The 19,072-nt window shown below is 43.0% G+C and overlaps 3 protein-coding genes across 6 annotated transcripts in view; 1 reads left to right on the top strand and 2 right to left on the bottom strand.

Moving 5' to 3' along the window:
• Positions 1-4,916, bottom strand: RAB39B (RAB39B, member RAS oncogene family). The gene is made up of 2 exons (XM_059051289.2): positions 4,452-4,916; positions 1-1,728 (listed from the first exon to the last, which is right to left on the bottom strand). Exons 1-2 carry the CDS (start codon positions 4,664-4,666, stop codon positions 1,302-1,304), a joined length of 642 nt encoding a protein of 213 aa, XP_058907272.1. The 5' UTR covers positions 4,667-4,916; the 3' UTR covers positions 1-1,301.
• An 11,723-nt stretch (positions 4,917-16,639) lies between these two features.
• On the bottom strand, positions 16,640-18,343 carry LOC131748912 (40-kDa huntingtin-associated protein-like). The gene has a single exon (XM_059051276.2). The coding sequence runs from the start codon at positions 18,317-18,319 to the stop codon at positions 17,192-17,194; it is 1,128 nt and encodes a 375-aa protein (XP_058907259.1). The 5' UTR covers positions 18,320-18,343; the 3' UTR covers positions 16,640-17,191.
• LOC131748925 (protein eva-1 homolog C-like) overlaps positions 18,025-19,072 on the top strand; it is a 218,116-nt gene continuing 217,068 nt past the window's right edge. For all 4 annotated transcript variants that reach the window (XM_067023673.1, XM_067023671.1, XM_067023672.1 and 1 more), the window contains exon 1: positions 18,025-18,607. In XM_067023673.1, the coding sequence (XP_066879774.1) occupies positions 18,469-18,607 (139 nt within the window). In that variant the 5' untranslated portion in view covers positions 18,025-18,468. The remainder of the gene's footprint in view (positions 18,608-19,072) is intronic.

Below are 19,072 nucleotides of genomic sequence, written 5' to 3'. Positions count from 1 at the left end.
TCATTGTGAGGTGAGTATTTTATTCCCATCCCACTCCCCATTGCTCTATTTGGTTCCTTTCAATAATATATCCACTGTGTTTCAGAGATAAGAACATTTATAGTCTGAACAGTTCTAACGTGTTTTCACTGTGCAGTTATTCACTTGTGTAAAATCCTCTTGTCAATAATACCTGAATGGGCTTTACCTTCGACTCATGCCCGGGTTCCCTCAGGATTATAGCTGAGTTGTAATCAATAAGGAAACATATCCTAACATGTAGAGAATATTTATTTACAGTCATATCTCTTCCAAAGTAAACAAATTAATAACAGTTTATTCATCTGACAGCAGGATGATGCAGTGAAACACGAACCAGAGGTCAAGTGACTCTCCTGCCCCTCAGTTAATTGTTTCGTAAACGGGGTAAGAAACCCTAACGGCTTGTTATGATGATCAAATAAGTAAGTCAATGAACTGTAATGTGTCTGTAAGGCTTACAGCACCTCCTGTTGAGCAGGTGTTCACCTTCAGATTGCAGTCGCCAATGCAGTGAAACCCCAGGCGTGGTCAGAGGGGAAAGAGGGCATTGGAGTTACAGTGTTTTCTCTCTTCTACTTACACGATAATTTGCGTGGGACAGTTTCTTACACACAGCTGGTTATTCTTTCACAAGGCTGTACATTTTTTCAAGTGTGACAATAACAGTGTGTAAATAGCCTCCCTTTTCCACATTCACACTGTTTTCACTAGAACACCAGGCCTTGAAAGGGTCTTAGTAAAAGGCTGGTCCACACCCCTCATTTTACAGATGAGCTGTTTAGAAGCTAATTTGTACCTTTTAACCAAACCCAGCACATATGTTTAGTGCAGGATATTCTCACTGATTAAGCTGATCTCATACTCTTGTTGAGGTTGGCTAATTGTTCCCAATGTGATACTTTTCTCCCCTTTACATATTTCTTTATGATCATGACCTATGAATGAGCTGAAATACCAAGAAATAGTTGTCCTGACTGTGGGCGCACTTTGCTGGGGCCTAGCTCCCCAGACCTCAGCTCCTTGACATGCGGTCCACAAAGGGCACACAGAGCGGCCACTGCCCAGCATGGGCCACAAAAAAGTGCCAGTTCCAGCACCCAGGCTCCCCCCCCCACCCCCCCCACCCCCCGCCCATCACCTGTCCAAGGGCCCCTTGGCGAGGAGGCTCACTTGGTATCCAACATGGAGGTTAAGTTCTCTTCAGTCACACGATGATTCTATTCATTTTGATCACTTTTAAGTTCAGGTGGGAGAGCATGTTTTGGAGATAAAAGGGCTGACTAGCACAAACATCTTCTCTCTGACTTGACAACCTCTTCTGAAGAGTGAACCACGTTTGGTACAAATCCACTCTTCACTCCTTCCCAGCCCTCCTGGATGGTAATATCCCCCCTTTTAACCAGCTCATATATGTCTCTTGTCAGGTCTGTGAAGGCTTTCTCCACATTAATGGCATCTCGGGCTGACGTTTCAATATACTTCATGCCGTATGCAGCAGCCAGTTTCTCTGCCTCGTGGCGAGTCACTTGCCTCTGTGTATCCAGGTCACACTTGTGACCCACGAGAACAAATACAATTTGGTAGGGCTGAACGTGTACTTTGGTCTCTTCTAACCACTCATGGACATTCTGGAAGGACCTGCGGTTGGTAATGTCAAATAAGAGCAGACCACCTACTGAGTTCCTGTAGTACGCACGAGTGATGGATCTACAACACAAGAAAGAAGTAAAGAATGAAGGCCATGCCCAAACTCCTGCATTTCAATGAACTCAGTGTATTCTGTTGTCTCTGGTTAGTGACATAGTCCTTTGGTGAAAATTGTTTTCTTTTTTAACAAAGGAATACAAATGTCATTCCATAATAATAATGATATATGAATTCTCAACTGAGCAAAACTTTGAGATGGAATCTTCTAGAAAAGAATGCTCATGGACATACAGGCATTTTCCCTTGATTTAGGCAAGAGCCATAGTTAACTCTCCACGCCCACATCTGAATAGCTGAATGAGACTTCCTCTTCTGTTCAGTGGGATACCTAAGTAACAGGTTATCATGAGGCAAATGAAATAATGGATGTTAAAGTATTCTGTGACCTGGAGAACTCATTACAAATTATAATAGTTGGAAAAGGATTTTCTAAAAAATAAGAATGAATATACGATAGTTGACAGAAAATGCTTATAAGTATATAGGTATATTACAATATACTCCATTTTTTCCCATTTATCATTACCACATTTGTCTATTATTATATTTTTATTTTAATCTAACAGGGGTCCCCAATCTCTTCTGTGAGGAGGAACATAATTTTGTTTTTTATTTTCCAGGCCATGTGGGAATAGGAAAAAGAGGGATGGTCTGCAAAGGCCTTGAGCCAAGTGTCTGCTGGCCCCACTTCCTGACACATTTTGAAGAGGCTGACTCAGGAGCCACAAGCTGGGAAAAGCTGCCCAAATAGCCAAAGCTTCCCCTTAAAATAATATGGTTTATTTAAAGCATTGTAGAATGCTTTAGAATGTTTCTAAAACCTATTATACGTTTTCTGTACTTCTTAAGCAGAAGAAGCCTCATGCATTTTCGCTTCTTGATTTGAGGAGCTTCATTTTCAATATGCATTATGGTACTTTTCTCAGAGCATATTAGACATTGTAGAACTACTTGCTTGTACAATCACTTGCTTTAGACCACTGTGCTTTTTGATCTATGTTTATTTTTAGTTTTTCTGTCTCCTTGGATGAAGATAAACAACGAGGGACTCAATAGCTTAAGGCTTAGGACAAATGGCCCAGTGGTAACAGAATAAACAATGTCCAGGGAATTAAAGTCCAAGCTAGATGATGGTAAGAACAAACCTTACAAATTGAGTTTGTCTCCAGAACCAGGCAAATCGGCCGTAAGGACTGAAAGCATTTCTAATCCCCTTATGTTTGAAGATTCATGGAGACTAGTAGGTGTACCAGAAAATTCAACATGAACAAAGATTGTGATTCATGAACAGCTTGGTTCAAGAAATCAATAGGCAAGCTGTAGTCAAAACCCTAAAATACATTATTACATTAATGGTTTGTGACTATTTAGAAAGTAGCAAAGCCCTTTCTTTATAAATACAATACAAGGCTACATAAAAATTAAAACCTCCCATACATCAAAAAATTTTCTTAAATGAAGTTAAAAGACAAATGAAAAACTGGGAAAATAGTTTACAATATCCATGACAGAAAAGGATTAATGTTCTTAATATATAAAGAGCTGTTAGAAATCACTATCACCCAATAAATAATAATCAGTGGATAGGAAAAGGCTGTTCATACAGAAAGAAATTCCAATAAGCATAAAAGATACCTTTCTTCAATTATAATATGAGAAATGCAATCACAAGTCCAAAGTGAACCTGAACAAGGATATTTGAAATTTTCTCTTCTCCCCACCCCTCTTCAACCACCTAAGCAGCATCTTCTACGCTTGATTAGTGTTCGATAGCTAAATGAAGAAACGATCCTAAACATGAGCTCAAAGTTTTCTGTGTACACTGCTGTCTCTCACTTCTGTCTTCATACATGCTGCTTCCTTGCCCTGGGCTTGTCCTGTTTTGCTTGGGTATCACACCCATCAGGCCTCATCTTCTCCACTTAGTCTTCGCTCATCTGTGTTCGTACATATACTACAAGGGCCACCAAAGGGTTGTAAGAGAAAATTAAACCTGTTCATTGAGTACTCGATATGTGCTAAGCGTTCTGGTAGGCAGTGGGCATACAAATATGAACAAGGCACTCTTTTGTGTAACTGCTGGTCTATTTTGCCCCCAGTATGCTAGCACAGACATTCTAAGAGGGAAATGCCTATGTCTGTTTTGTTTACATGGCATCCCCTTGTAGGAGTTTCCTCAGGCTGTTTTCCCAGAAACAGTGCAGTGTCTGGCATATAGTGGATGATCATTCAATGTCTGCTGGTTGCAAGAAGGCATCAATCATCAGTGTCTATTTCATATATATATCTATCTATATTTCTATATAGTATCTATGTTTATATCTATATATCTATATCTAGCTATCTTTATCTCTATCTCTACATCATCTATCTATATCTGTCAGTTACATTAGGATGACCTGGGAACATTTTCGAAATGTAGTATAGGGACTGAAATTGATGAATTACAGTGATCAACTCCAGCTAGTTTATTAGCCACCAAGGGGCAGGTTGGTGCGGTTGTGGTGCGAGCGGTATGTATTATTGACTGGCCTTCCCTGCCAGGGTGCATCTTTCCCTGCACTGAACTCCCAGCTACCTGGAGGTGGGCTTGAGCAGAAACTCTCAGACCCTCGGTACCTTCCCTAAGGGCGGCGACCAGGACCAGGAAGTCCTCTTTCCCCAGGGACGGTGCAAGCCCCGAAGACCCTCCCACTGCTCGCGGGCCCGGGCTGCGCTCCCACCTGAACCTCTCTTGACCCGCGGTATCCCAGATCTGGAGCTTGATGCGTTTTCCTGGCTCGATCTCCACCAGGCGGGAGAAAAAATCCACCCCCACCGTGGGGTCCGAAACCTGGGCAAAGCGGCCCTCGGTGAAGCGGCGGATCAGACAGGACTTGCCCACCGTGGAATCGCCGATGACAATGAGCCGGAACTGGTACAGCCAGATGGCCTCCATGGCCGGGGCTCGGCAGGTCTCCTTGGCCCGGGCCGTGGGCGGCGAGATGGGGACGCCCGGCCGAGGCCTCAGAGAGCGCGACTAGGTCCTGATCTAGATCGGCCACGAGCGCATCGTTGGCCTGGGAGCCTGAGGCGAGGTAGGCCCAGGCGCAGGGAGAGAGGAGGGATGGATGCTGCGCTCGCAGAGGTGATGAAATGGCAGCAGCATCAGCACCACGCACTCTGACTCATCACTGACTACAGGGTTACTGTAATCCTCCACGTAGAGGCGACGCCCAGGACCGCACTGTCTGTAAAAGGAGCGCACAAAGAAATGGCCGGGAAACCAGCTCGTTCCCTTCCTTTCTAATTCCTCTTCTTAATTAAAAATTTTCTCTATCTTTCAAATTGCAAAAGTAACACCTCTTCATTAAAACTAACGAAACAATACAAAAATATACAAAAAAGGAAAGTCTATAATTATCTGACCACTACCTCCCCAAGATATTAACAGTTTGTTATATATTCTTCCACGTGTATTTCTATGAAAATATATATACATATCCACATTATTGCTGTTTGATTTTACAAACATTTGATGTAACTGGGCCATGACTCTGACGCTTGCTTTTTGCAATTAATAAAGAATCATTGGCATCTCTCCACTTCCAACTATTTTCCTTTTGCCATAACAATGCTGCAATGTTCTCTTAAGTGTAGTCACACATACATTATTTCTGTGAAATAGAGTCTTAATAAGAAAGACTAGGAAGTCAAAGAGTATGAATATTTTAAATGTTATATATATGGGCATTATACTTTGCAAACATACTGAGCAATTTAAATTCTAGTCAGCAAGGTGTGAAAAGACCATTTTTTGGCATTACTTCAAGCGTCATATATGATATTCTTTCTTAATTCTTGCCAATCTGATGTCATTAAAAATAAATGGAATCATAGAATATGTAGGCTTTTGTAACTGGCTTCTTTCACTTACCATGATGTTTTAGAGTTCATCCACATTGTAACATGTATCAGGACTTCATTCCTTTATATAACTAAATACTATTCCATTGGGTGACATAACATTTTGTTTATCCATTTAGCTGTTGATGGACATTTGGGTTGTTTCCGTCTTTTGGCTATTGTGAATAATGCTGCTATGAACATTCGTGTACAAGTTTTTGTTTGAACACATACTTCGAACTCTTTTGGGTTTAAACCTAGGAGTAGAATTCCTGTGACCTATGGTAACTATATGTTACATCCTTTGAAGAAATTCCAGACTGTTTCCCGCAGTGGCTGCACCATTTTACATTCCTACCAGCAATGTATGAGGGTTCTCATTTCTCCATATCTTTTCCAACACTTGTTATTTTCTGACTTTGATTCTAGACATCCTAGTGGGTATGAAGTGGTATCTCATTGTGGTTTTGATTTGCATTTCCCTGATGACTAATGACAATGTGCATATTTTCACATGCTTATTGGCCATTTGCATATTTTCCTTGGAGAAAGGTAGGCTCAGATCCTTTGCCTTTTTTTTTTTTTGGCCGCCGAGTGGCTTTTGGGATCTTGATTCCCGCCCAGGGATTGATTGAACCTGGGCCCCTGGCAGTGAGAGCTCGGAGTTCTAACCACTGGATCACCAGGGAATTCCCCCTTTGCCCATTTAAAAACTGGATTATTTGTCTTTTTATTATTGAGTTGTAAGAGTTCTTTACATATTGTAGGTGCAAGTCTCTTATCAGATATGTGACTTGTAAATATTTCCTCCCATTCTGTGTGTCCTTTTTGAACTTTATTATGGGTGTCTTTTGAAGTGCAAAGTTTTAAATTTTGATGAAGATTGTCTGTTTTTGCTTTTGTTGCTTGTGCTTCTGGTGTCATGTCTAAGAATACTTTGCCAAATTCAAGTTCATGAAGATTTAATCCTATGCATCCTTTCAAGAGTTTTAGCTCTTACATTTAGGTCTGTGATTCATTTTATGTTAATTTTTATATATGCTATGAGGTAGGGGTCCAGCTGCCTTCTTTTGCATGTGGATATCTACTTGTGCAAGCACCATTTGTTGGAGAGACTATTCTTTCCCCATTAAAAAAATTATTTATCTTATTTTTGGCTGCGTTGGGTCTTAGTTGCGGCACTCAGGATCTTCGTTGCGGCCTGCAGGCTCCTCTTTGCTGCGCGCAGGCTTCTCTCTAGTTGTGACCCATGTGCTCAGTAGTTGCGGTGGGCGGGCTTAGTTGCCCCGCAGCATGTGGGATCGAACCTGCATCCCCTGCATTGGAAGGCGGATTCATAACAACTGGACCACCAGGGAAGTCCCTCTTTCCCCCATTGAATGATTTTGGCACTCTTGTTGAAAATCAGTTGACCATAGACTGGTTTAATTCTGGACTCTCAATTTTATTCCATTGGTCTATGTCTAGTCTTCTGCCAGTACCACATTGTCTTGACTGTTGTAGCTTTGTAGTAAGTTTAGAAATTGGGAAGCATGAGTCCTCCCACTGTGCTCTTTTTTTCCAAGATTGGTTTTGGCTACTTGGGGCCCCTTTCAATTTCATATGAATTTTAAGATCTGCTTGTTAATTTCTGCATATAAGGCAGCTATGATATTGATTGAGATTTCATTAAATCTGTAGATCAATGTGGGGAATACTGCCATCTGAACAAAATTAAGTCTTCAAATCCTTGAACATAGAATATCTTTCCATATATTTAGGTCTTTTAAAGTTTCTTTCAACAATGCTTTGTAGTTTTCAGTTTACAAGTCTTACACTTCTTTAGCTAAGTTACTCCTAAGTATTTTATTATTTTTGATGCTATTGTGAATTGTTTTCTTAATTTCATTTTCAGATCGTTCATTGCAAGTGCATAAAAATATAATTGATTTTATATTTTTCAACTTTTTAAAAATTTTTGGCCGCACCATGCAGCTTTGCAGGATCTTAGTTTCCCGACCAGGGATCAAACCTGGGCCCTGGAAGTGAAAGCGCTGAGTCCTAACCACTGGACTGCCAGGGAATTCCCGATTTTTTAAGTGTATTCTTTATGATTTGGTCAAATGGTTTTTCTGCATCTTCGAGATGATCATGTGATTTGTTTTTATTCTATTTGGTATAATGTATTAATTGATTTTTGGATATTGAGTTAACCTTGCATTCCTGGTATAAATCCTACTTGATCATGTTGTATAATTTTAAAAATATGTTTTTGGATTTGATTTCTAGTGTTTTTGAGGATATTTTCATTCATATGCATGACATTTATTGGTCTATAGTTTTCTTTTATTGCAAAGTCCTCTTCTGGTTTTAGTATCAGGGTAATATTGGCCTCATAAAATGAGCTGAGAAGCATACCTTCCTTTTCTGCTTTTTGGAAGAGTTTGTGAAGAACTGGTATTAATTCTTCTTTAAATGTCTGCTAGAATTTAGCAGTGAAGCCATCTGAGTCTGGGCTTTTCTCTGTGGGTAGTGTTTTGATTACTAATTCAATTTCTTCACTTGTTATAGCTCTATTCAAATTGTCTATTTCTACTTGAGTCAGTTTCAGTAGTTTGTATCTTAGTAGAAATGTCTCCATTTCATCTAAGTTATCCAATTTGTTGGCATACAATTGTTCATAGTATTCCTTATAAAGGAATACTATGTATTCCTTTTAAATTTTGTAAGGTCAGTAGTAATGTCCCTTCTTTCATTTATGATTCTAGTGATTTGAGTCTTCTCTCTCTTTCTTCTTGGTCAATCTAGCTAAAGATTTGTCAATTTTGTTTTCAAAGAACCAAGTTTTGGTTTTGTTTATTCTATTTTTTTATTTGCTCTCCATTTCATTTATCTCTGCTCTAATCTTAAGTATTTCATTCCTTCTGTGTGATTTAGTTTGTTCATCTTTTTCCAGTTCCTTAAGGTGTAAAGTTAGGTTATCGATTTGAGATCTTCCTTTTCTCTAAATATAGGCATTTACATTGAGCACTGCTTTATCTGCATCCCATAAGTTTTGATATTGATATCTTCATTTTCATTTATCTCTAATTATTTTATGATTTCTCCTTTGACCCATTTGTTACTTAGGAGTGTTTTAATTTCTATATATTTGTGAGTTTTCCACATTTTTTCCTGCTATTTACTTGTAATTTTATTTCTTGTGGTCAGAGAGCATTCTTTGTATCATTTGTATCTTTTTAAAATTCTTAAGGTTTGCTTTATGACATAGTATATGGTCTGTTTTGGAGAATGCTCCATGTGCACTTGAGAAAAATGTATATTCTGCTTTTGGGTGGAATATCCTATATATGTGTATTAGGTCTGATTGGTTTTTAGTGTGGTCCAAGTCTCCTATTTTCTTGTTGATCTTCTGTATAGTTGTCCTATCCATTAATGAAAGTGTAGTATAAAGTCTTCAACTATTATTGTACAACTATTTCTCACTTCAATTCTATCAGGTTTTGCCCCATATATTTGGGATTTCTGTTTTTCAATGCTTATATATTTGTAATAAGAATGAATTGACCCTTTTATCATTATGAAATGTTCTTCTTTGTCTCCAGTAACTTTTGTTTTGAAGTCTACTTTGTCTGATATTAGTATAGCCACTTCAGCTTTCTTGTGGTTGCTGTTTGCATATTTCCATATTTTTACTTTCAATCAGTTTGTATTGTGGAATATTAAGTATGTCTCCTGTAGACAGCATATAGTTTATCATGTTATTTTATCCAATCTCACAATCTCTGCTTTTTTCCTGGACTGCTATTATTGTTATCATTGCTATAGTTGATTTACATCTGCCATTTTACTTCTTTCCTTTTTATATGACTTATGGGGTTTTTTGTTCCTCTATTTCTCCTTTATTACCTTTTTTTTGCATTAAGTGAATATTTTATAATGTAGCATTTGAAGTTTTTTTTTTTTTTTTTTTTTTTTTTTTTGCAGTATGCGGGCCTCTCACTGTTGTGGCCTCTCCCGTTGCTGAGCAGAGGCTCCGGACGCACAGGCCCAGCGGCCATGGCTCACGGGCCTAGCTGCTCCGCGGCATGTGGGATCTTCCCGGACCAGGGCACGAACCCGCGTCCCCCGCATCGGCAGGCGGACTCCCAACCACTGCGCCACCAGGGAAGCCCGCATTTGAAGTTTTTAAATGATTTTTAAGATATATTTTTGAGGGTTCTTTTTGGTGGTTGCTCAAATATTTGAGGGTTTACCAAATATTTCTTAATTTATCAGAATCACCTTCAGATGTATACTACCTTATTCCATATATATATATATATATTCTATATAATATATAGAAACATTAATCCTATAGAGCTCCATTCCCTTTTCTCCCTTTTAATGTTACTATTATGTCCATTAATATTACAAATCCAACAATACATTGTTATAATTATTGCTTTGCCATCTGTAGTCATTTCCTTAGCCCAATATAGCTTGACTCTCAGTCACTTCTTTTGCACTGCTTTTGGCAAGTATATTACATTGTATGTTATAGGCCCAACAGTACACCATATACATATTATTTTATACATTAAAAAATCAGTTCAAAAAAAGGAGAAAAATATACATTTATGCAGTCTTTTATAATTATATAAACACCTTTACTGGTGCTGTTTTTTTGTGTGTGTCTCTGTGTGTGTGTGTGTGTGTTTGAATTGCCATCTGCAGTCGCTTTCAGCTTGAAGAACTTCCTTCAGTATTTCTTGTAAGGCTGGTCTGCAACAAATTCAGTCATTGCTTGTTTGTTTATCTTGTAATGTCTTTATCTCCTTTCCCTTTTTGAAAGATAGATTTGCTGAATATAGGATTCTTGGTTTACTTTTTTTCTTTGTCATTTTGAATATGTTATCCCAATGCATTTTCTTTCTTTTTTTAGTATTATGTAAGTTCCAGGTGTACAACACAGTGATTCACAATTTTTAAAGATTATATTCCATTCATAGTTGTAAAATTTTGGCTATATTCCCTGTGTTGTATAATATATCCTTGTAGCTTACTTATTTTATACATAGTAGTTTGTACCTCTTAATCCCCTACTCCTATCTTACCCCTCCCCTGCATTGTTTCTTTTGAGAAATTGACTGTTAATCTTTAAAAAAATTAATTAATTATATTATTTTTTGGCTGCTTTGGGTCTTCGTTGCTGCGCGCAGGCTTTCTCTAGTTGCGGCGAGCGGGGGCTACTCTTTGTTGTGGTGCATGGGCTTCTCATTGCAGTGGCTTCTCTTGTGGCATGCGGGCCCTAGAGCTCGCGGGCTCTAGAGCGCAGGCTCAGTAGTTGTGGCGCATGGGCTTAGTTGCTCCGTGGCATGTGGGATCTTCCCGGACCAGGGATCAAGCCCATGTCCCCTGCATTGGCAGGCGGATTCTTAACCACTGTGCCACCAGGGAAGTCCTTGACTGTTAATCTTATTGGTGTTCTCTTTTAAGTGATGAGTCATTTTTTTTCTTGTTACATTCAAGATTTTCTCTTTGACTTCTATCATTTCTTTGATTTTCAGAATTTTTACTATGATGTATCTGTTTGCGAATATCATTATCTTTATCCTACTAGAAGTTCATTGAGTTTCTTGGGATGTGTGGGTTATTGTTTTTCAATAAATTTAGGAAGTTTTCTGGTTTTTTTGGACATTTTTTCTACTCTTTTCTCTCTTCTGGTATTCTCATTACGCCTATGTGGTGCATTTAATGGTGTCCCACATTTCTCTGAGACTCTTCATTTTTATTCATTCTTTTTCTGTCTCATTTTCAGCTTGCATACTCTCTATTGAACTGTCTTCAAATTTGCTAATTCTCTCTTCTGCTAGTTGAAATCTGTTGGACCCCTCTAGTGAATTACTTATTTCAGTTATTGTACTTTTCAACTCCAGAATTTCCTTTTGGTTCTTTTTTCTATCATCTCTGTATTGATATTCTATATTTGATGTGACATTGCCATGGTATGGACCTTTACTTTTTTAACCATGCTTTCCTTTAGTTCTGTGAACATATCTGTAATGAGTACTTTGAAGTCCTTTTCTGTTAAATCTGACAGCTACTGGCTATCACAGGCAGTTTCCGTTGCCTACTCCCCCCCCCCCGCAGTGTATGAATCATACTTTGTTTCTTTGCATGCCTCATATTTTTTTTTGTTGGAAACTAGACATTTTAGACAATATATTGTAGTAAGTCTGACTGTTGGTCTACTCCCAACCCCAGGGTTGGTTATTGTTAATTCTTCTTCTTCTTCTTTAGTGACTAGCTGGACTATATTATTAGTGAAGTCTGTCCCCTCGCCCCCACGATGTTTTACCCTGGAATGACAGTGATACGGGCAGGACTCTCTTTGCCTGACCACATCCAGCTGTTAAACTCCACAAATTGCCAGCTGATAATATACTGTTTTCATCAAAGCCTTGGGAGCATAAATTGGTCTTCAAACAAATTCAATCATCACATTGCAGCTCCTTTGAAGAATAGTTTCTGAGGTTCATGCTTGATATTTGCTCTGACCCTAGGAAGGCTCTAACCTGGCTGATAGTCTGTATTTTCATTAAATCCACAAGTTTCTACCCAGTGCCTTTCACTACAACCTCCACTGTTCTTGAGGGTGTCCTTAGGTTTGAACTTCTCCATGCTGTCTTGTAAATAAAATCAGTTCCTTTGGGAAGACATTAGGAGCTAGCTGTTTCATGGTCTGCTCCTCCCTTTGGGCAAAATCTCTGAGCCAGGGCTCTGGAACTGGGGTTGGGGACAATGCCCAGCTTCTTTCTGAGTGACACTCCTGCTCTAGGAGCTGAACATCTGGAAGGGGGCATCAGCCTGAAGTGGAACCACCAACTCATAAGCCAGGGAAAGAGCAAGATGATCAGGACTCCAGTCTTCTCAACACACTGCACCCAATGTAGAGCCTCAGTCTGGTAAGGGGGCGCTGAGTGGAAGAGGGGAACTGACACTTCTCAACCACACTTGCCTGGGACTCAGCCTCAGCAGCACATAGTTGGGGTCAGGATGAGAAATGTTGATATACTGCTCCTCCCAGGAAGAAAGTCCTCTGGAGGGAAGAGAAAGCTACAGCAGTCTGGAGTGGAGTGATGAGTGGGGTGGGGGGGGTGGGGGGAAAGGGAGGGAGTGGTCTTGGTTCAAATACTACAGATTTCTGCTTTATAAAATTTTTATAGATTTTCTTGATAGGTGTTTCTCTGCTGTTTGCAGTAGACATTCATTTCACGTATTCTAAAAGTTTAAAATCTCACTAAGAAATTTTAATGTATTACTCTTTTGAAAAATATACTGTGACTTGTTTATAGACTTTCACTTTTTTCCCTTGGCAACTACTGTGCCCAACTTCAAATATGTTCATCAGTACAGTCTTTTTTCTTCACAATTAAAAAAACCACGAATGTTTCAGAATTGCTATTCCCATATCCCTTCAAAAAGCAAACCTGGTAAGAATGGCTCAAGATATTACTGATGTTCTGAGTTCTTTTCAGGTTGAGAGTATATAGGCAAAGAATTGCATTAGAAAATACTGGCATGAGGTTTTTTCTTTTTCCTTGAAATTATTTGAAGTATAGTTGAGTTCATCTTTTTGGTTTGTTTTACGATTATTGTTCTCCTGTCATTGTTGATTTTACTTTATCTTTTTACTATGTAGAACATCAACATGATTACAAAAGTCAACACTATAAAAAACTTTTCACCCCTTGTAGCTAACCAATTTTATTTGTTTCTTGTTTATCTTTCTGTGTTTCTTTTATAGAGATAAGCATATGTGTATGTGTGTGTGTATATATATATATATACACACACACACACACATATATACATTTATGGGACAAAGGATCAAAATCTCACTTGAAAAATGTGTAAAAGGTATAAATGAATATATATTCATAAATTAGAAATATTAGCTATTAATCTGTAGTATATGTTGTAAATATTTTTTCCCAGTTTGTCTTTTGACATTTTTTAACCATGTAAAAGTTTTTAATAAAAAAAATTTTTTATGAAGTCAAATTTACCAATTTTAAATTTTGCTGCATCTGATTTTAAGTCATAGTTAGAAAGTATTTCCCTTCACTAAGGCTAAAGAAAAATTTTGTAATATTTTCTCCTGATACTTGTATGGTCTATTTTAAAATATTTAGACCCCTATATATCTAGTTTTGTTTTGTTTTTGCTGTACGCGGGCCTTTCACTCTCGTGGCCTCTCACTGCTGTGGCCTCTCCCGTTGCGGAGCACAGGCTCCGGACGCGCAGGCGCAGCGGCCACGGCTCACGGGCCCAGCCGCTCCGCGGCACGTGGGATCCTCCCGGACCGGGGCACGAACCCGCGTCCCCTGCATCGGCAGGCGGGCTCTCAACCACTGCGCCACCAGGGAAGCCCCTATAGTTTATTTTTGTGTGTGGTGTGAGATATAGATCTTTTTTCTCAATCGCTTTCCAGTTGTCCCAGAACCATTTATTAAAATGTCCATCTTTCCTCTAGAGACTTGAGATGCTATCTTTACCTTACACTAAATTTTCCTATGTATCTGGCTCTATTTTAAGACATTTTATTCACTTCACAGGTCTGTTTGCCTATTCCTACACCACTACCCCACTGTTTTACTTAAGGTTGCTTTATTGTATACGTTAATATCTTGTCAGTCTACTCTTCCCTCATAGTTTTTCCTTTTTAGTGTTTTCCTGGCTATTCTTTCGTTTGCTTTTTCATATGAACTTAGTATCAATATGTCTAGGTCCCTAAAAAAGCCTGTTGGAACTTTTACTGGAATTGCAATATACTTATGTTACTTTATGGAGAACTAACATGTTTATCGTGTTGAGTCATCCTAAACAAGAACAAGCGAGGCCTTCCGTATGCTGAAATTTTCATTTGTGTCTTTCAGGAGTGTTTAAGCTTTTTCTAGTACAGGTTTGAAGATTTCTTGTTGTTTATTCCTAAATATTTCATCTTTCTTGCTGCTATTGTAAATGGTCATTTTCTCTACCATCAGGTCCTCTAACAGGTTATTGTGTATATATATGAAGGCTACTGATTTCTGTTAGATTTATATCCTGTAACTTTACTGAATTCTGGGATTTCTTGGAGGTATTTTTGTGTGTGTGTGCTACGCGGGCCTCTCACTGCTGTGGCCTCTCCCTTTGTGGAGCACAGGCTCCGGACGCGCAGGCTCAGCGGCCATGGCTCACAGGCCCAGCCGCTCCGCGGCACGTGGGATCCTCCCGGACCGGGGCACGAACCTGTGTCCCCTGCATCAGCAGGCGGACTCTCAACCACTGCGCCACCAGGGAAGCCCTCCTGGAGGTATTTTTAGTATTCATTCTCTAGGGGTTACCAATTCTGTCAGGGTTGGCAATCTTCTGCAAAGAGGTAAGAAGTAAATATTTAAAACTTGATGGGCCAAGAGGCAAAATTGAGAATGTCATGTAGTATCTATACAAAAAGAGAATTTAAAAATTTCCACAAATTGATGAAATTTAAAATATAATAATAATGTTTTTGTAATACAGGTATATTCATGTGAAGATTAGTTATTTTGGGGGAACAACATTTTACTCAACTATGGTTCAAAGTTAGTGTTCCCTACCATTAAAATCAATCCAAATGTTCATCTATTAATGCTGATCTGTAATGAGATTCTATATATTTCATTTTTTAAATATACCTTTTTAAAACAGATAGATATTGTTAAAGACTAACATCATAGAATAATTACACACACACACACACACACACATATATATATATATATATAGAGAGAGAGAGAGAGAGAGAGAGAGAGAGACTGGTTCTGTTGTTTTTGTTTCTCTGGAGAACTCTAATACTGCCTGTATACCCAATACCAGGCTCTCTGGTAATCCATCCCCCAACCTCCTCAGAGCAAGGAGTTTAGACCAGAGGTCTAAGGAGGCTTTTCCTTGCGCCCAAACCCAAATGCTGTCACCAGCCACGGTCCATAATTCCTAAGCATTCTTGTCCTAAGGACAATAAGGAAGGCGGCCAGGGCTGCAGCAGAAAAAGCAAAGGCACAAGGGAGCATATGCACCCTTACCACTTTGGCAACAAGCTGGACCAGGCTTTCAGGGCGCGGAAAGACCCTTCCTGGCAGCCAAGTGAGAGCACAGGAAGGGTGGCTGAATCTGTCTCAAATGGGCCTCCCCTACATTTCCTTAGCCACTGCTTCCACACTGCTGAAATACAAGTAGAAAAGAATACCCTAAAAGCCCCGTCCATTTTGGGACACTTAACTCATAGTGACAACACTCCACATATTCCCCCTCCCCCCCCCAAATACGCAAAATCAAGATCTGTTCCCAAACTGTGTCCTTAAATCTCACCTCAAAAGATTAGTGCTGTCTGTCTACAACTTCAGCCTAAAGGATGCGTTTTCCCAAGCCGAATGAATGAGAATGAGGTTATATTCTGAAGAGTCCCTACCATCACTCTCAACACTAAAGAAAATAAAATTGAATTTGAGAAAAGAGCTAAGTCGATTTGCATGCAACGTTTGGACCAAAAAGCCTTGGAAAGTTAGTGTTTAAAAATGGAACGCCATCCTGCTTTGGGGGAACAGGGGCACAGTCTGGCATACACACGATCACACAATACCAAAGCAGCATGCTGATTTTACCTATAACTAAGATTTGTAGAAGGATCCGCACTACAGATAAAAGCTGCCACGTGGATTACCTGTACCTCTCGAAATGGAGCCAGACCTGAAAACTCCAATGCACATCTGACACCTCTGCTCTGGAGCCCACCCCGCCCTCACCCTCACCCCCACTCCCACTCCCACCCCACTCTGCACCGAACACATTCGCGCTGCAGCTGAGAGAAAGGACCACATCGCAAATAACCTCTGTAGATTCATAGGCACACTGTCCATCTCGAATGAACGAATCCATCTTGGAGCTAAAAGGGAGCTAGCTATCTGCTTCTGTGTGCCGCCTCCTGCCACGCAGATAAGCTATTCCCATTTTACAGATGAGGTAAATACGAACCACAAGCTAGTAGGGTCAGAATGTCTTTATCATGGACTGAGGGCTGTAGTACTGAGTGCAATGATTCCCACGAACACGTACGGGGCGCATGAAACACAGGGGGAACTGGGCAATCACGCAGGCGGACATCGAAATACGCTAAGCAATGAGAGTCACCGTGAAAAAATCATGCAGCTTAAGTAGCGAGCCAGAGCTGTGCAAATTAATCCTCAGTCGGAAAGAAGGACGCGAGGGGAGGGGAGCCTTGCGGGGGAAGGGGGGGTGGGGACAGTTGGGTGAAAACAGGAGGAAAGGGGGCGGAAGGGACTCTCATGGTTCTGTTGCAGTTTCTGGGGAAGAAAATCGGAGACTGTACTCCGATTCTACCATATGGTTTTTTTTTTTCTGCCACTATTGTGGAAACAACGTAACTTGCAGTCAGCCACATTCCTCTGGCGGCAACAGGGGTAAAAGATATACTGCAAAGGCAGAAGCGCCGGGTCAACGCCTCTTGTGTCCCCGTAAACGCGCAGACGGGTGCGTGAGGTTCAGGGACAGGCACAAAGTCGCTGGGAGTGACTCATCAGATCCCCTGGCCCGACGGCGAGATGGTTTCCTGCAGAACGAGGTGCAGGAGGTGGTTCTGCTCGGCGCTCAACAGGGGCCACATCTCCACCTGCAGCGACTTGACGGCCTCCGTGTCCTTCTCGTGGGTGGCCATGACCAGGGACTGCAGCAGCAGGAAGAGCTCCTCGGGGAGCGGGCCGCCGCCGCCGTCCTGCCCGTGGCCGCCGAAGGCCTCCCAGGAGTACTTCTCCAGGGTGTGCGCGTGCTCCGGCAGGAGCTTGGCGGGCGGCGGCTGCAGGAGCAGCAGCAGCAGCACGCGGGACACCTCGCAGCGGACCAGCACGTCGGCGAAGGCGCCCAGCGCGGCGGCGGGGGGCGCGGCCGCGGACCCCGCGCCGGGCGGGAGCAGCGCGAGCGGTGCGGCGGAGGCTGCGCCGGCCCCGGGCTGCGGCCCCGGCGGCTTGGGCTGCGGCGGCGGCCCCGGCGGCGGCCCCGGGTGGCCGCCGTGCTCCCGCGCCAGGCGCTGCATGCGCGTGAAGAGCGCCAGGGCGCCGCTGTAGTCGCGCGCCAGCAGCTGGCAGGACGCGGCGTCGCCGAGAGCCTGCAGGGCGGCCAGGGGCAGCTGGGGCAGCTGCAGCTGCGCGGCGCGTTGGAAGTGGCCGGCGGCGGCGGCCGGCTGGCCCAGGTCGCGCAGGGCGGCCGCCAGCTCGAGGCAGAGCGCGGCGGCGGCAGCCGGCTGGCCTAGCTCCAGGTGCAGGCGCACGGCGGCGCCCAGGGCGGCGGCGGCGGCCTGCAGCGGCTCCCCGTAGGCGGCGGGGCAGGCCAAGCGCTGGCGCGCGTCGCGCTCCTGCCGCAGGAAGAGGCGCGCGGCCTCGGTCAGCGCCAGCGCCTCCCCGGGCCCGTGGAAGAGCGCCTGCTGGCAGCGGGCCACGGCCAGCTGGCACCAGGCCGCGTACGGCAGGCACTCCTGGGCGCGCAGCTCGCGCCCCAGCTGGCCGAACTGCTCGCCGGCCTCCGCCACGTTCGGCTTCCGCAGGAACCGCTTCTTCAGCTTGTTGCACACCTGGCGGTAGCGCGCCAGGAAGTCCCCGGCTTCAGGCCCGGGGCCCGCACCGCCGCCCAGACCGGCCGCTGAAGCCGCCATGTTCGCCGCTTAGGCACTTCCGGGCGCGCTGACGCAAGTGGGCGCACGTGCTGGGCGACGGCGGCGGGCTGAGACGTGCCCTGCGTCTGGCTCCGGCCCACCGCGCGACCGCGCCGGCTCGGCCGCCTGGAGCTCTCATCGCCCTGGTGATGTGCAAACTAGCAAGCGCGGAGGCCCGGCGGGGACTGGCTGCCGGTGGCGTAGGCAAATCGGGGGCCCGCCGTCCGGGGTTCGGTGAGCAGACCAACGTTGCTGGGGCGAGGCCTGGCTGGGCGACCCCTGTGCTAGGTAACAGCTTTTTTTATTTAAAAAGTTATTTATTTTATTTATTTACTTTGGGCAGTGTTGGGTCTTTGTTGCTGTGCAGGGCCTTTCTCTAGTTGGCGGTGAGCGGGGGCTACTCTTCCTTGCGGTGCGCGGCTTCTCATTGCAGTGGCTTCTCTTGTTGTGGAGCACGGCTTCTAGGCGCGCGGGCTTCAGTAGTTCTGGCTCTCGGGCTCTAGAGCGCAGGCTCAGTGGTTGTGGCGCATGGCGTTCCTTGCTCCGCGGCATGTGGGATCTTCCCAGACCAGGGCTCCAACCGGTAGGTGACAGCTTGTTTACGCAGGTTGCCAAGCAGGGCATCTCTGGGCATCTTTAGGGGAACACAACCAAGAACTCTTGACCCCGCGTGACCCTAATTCCGACTCCGCCTGTGTGTGGATTGTGTCCCGCCCACCCCATCCCCATCACGCGTCAATCTTCCCGTCAAAG

The sequence above is a fragment of the Kogia breviceps genome, chromosome X (genome assembly GCF_026419965.1).
Source record: "Kogia breviceps isolate mKogBre1 chromosome X, mKogBre1 haplotype 1, whole genome shotgun sequence".
NCBI lineage: Eukaryota > Metazoa > Chordata > Mammalia > Artiodactyla > Physeteridae > Kogia > Kogia breviceps.
This window is presented reverse-complemented; position numbering and strand designations above follow the sequence as displayed.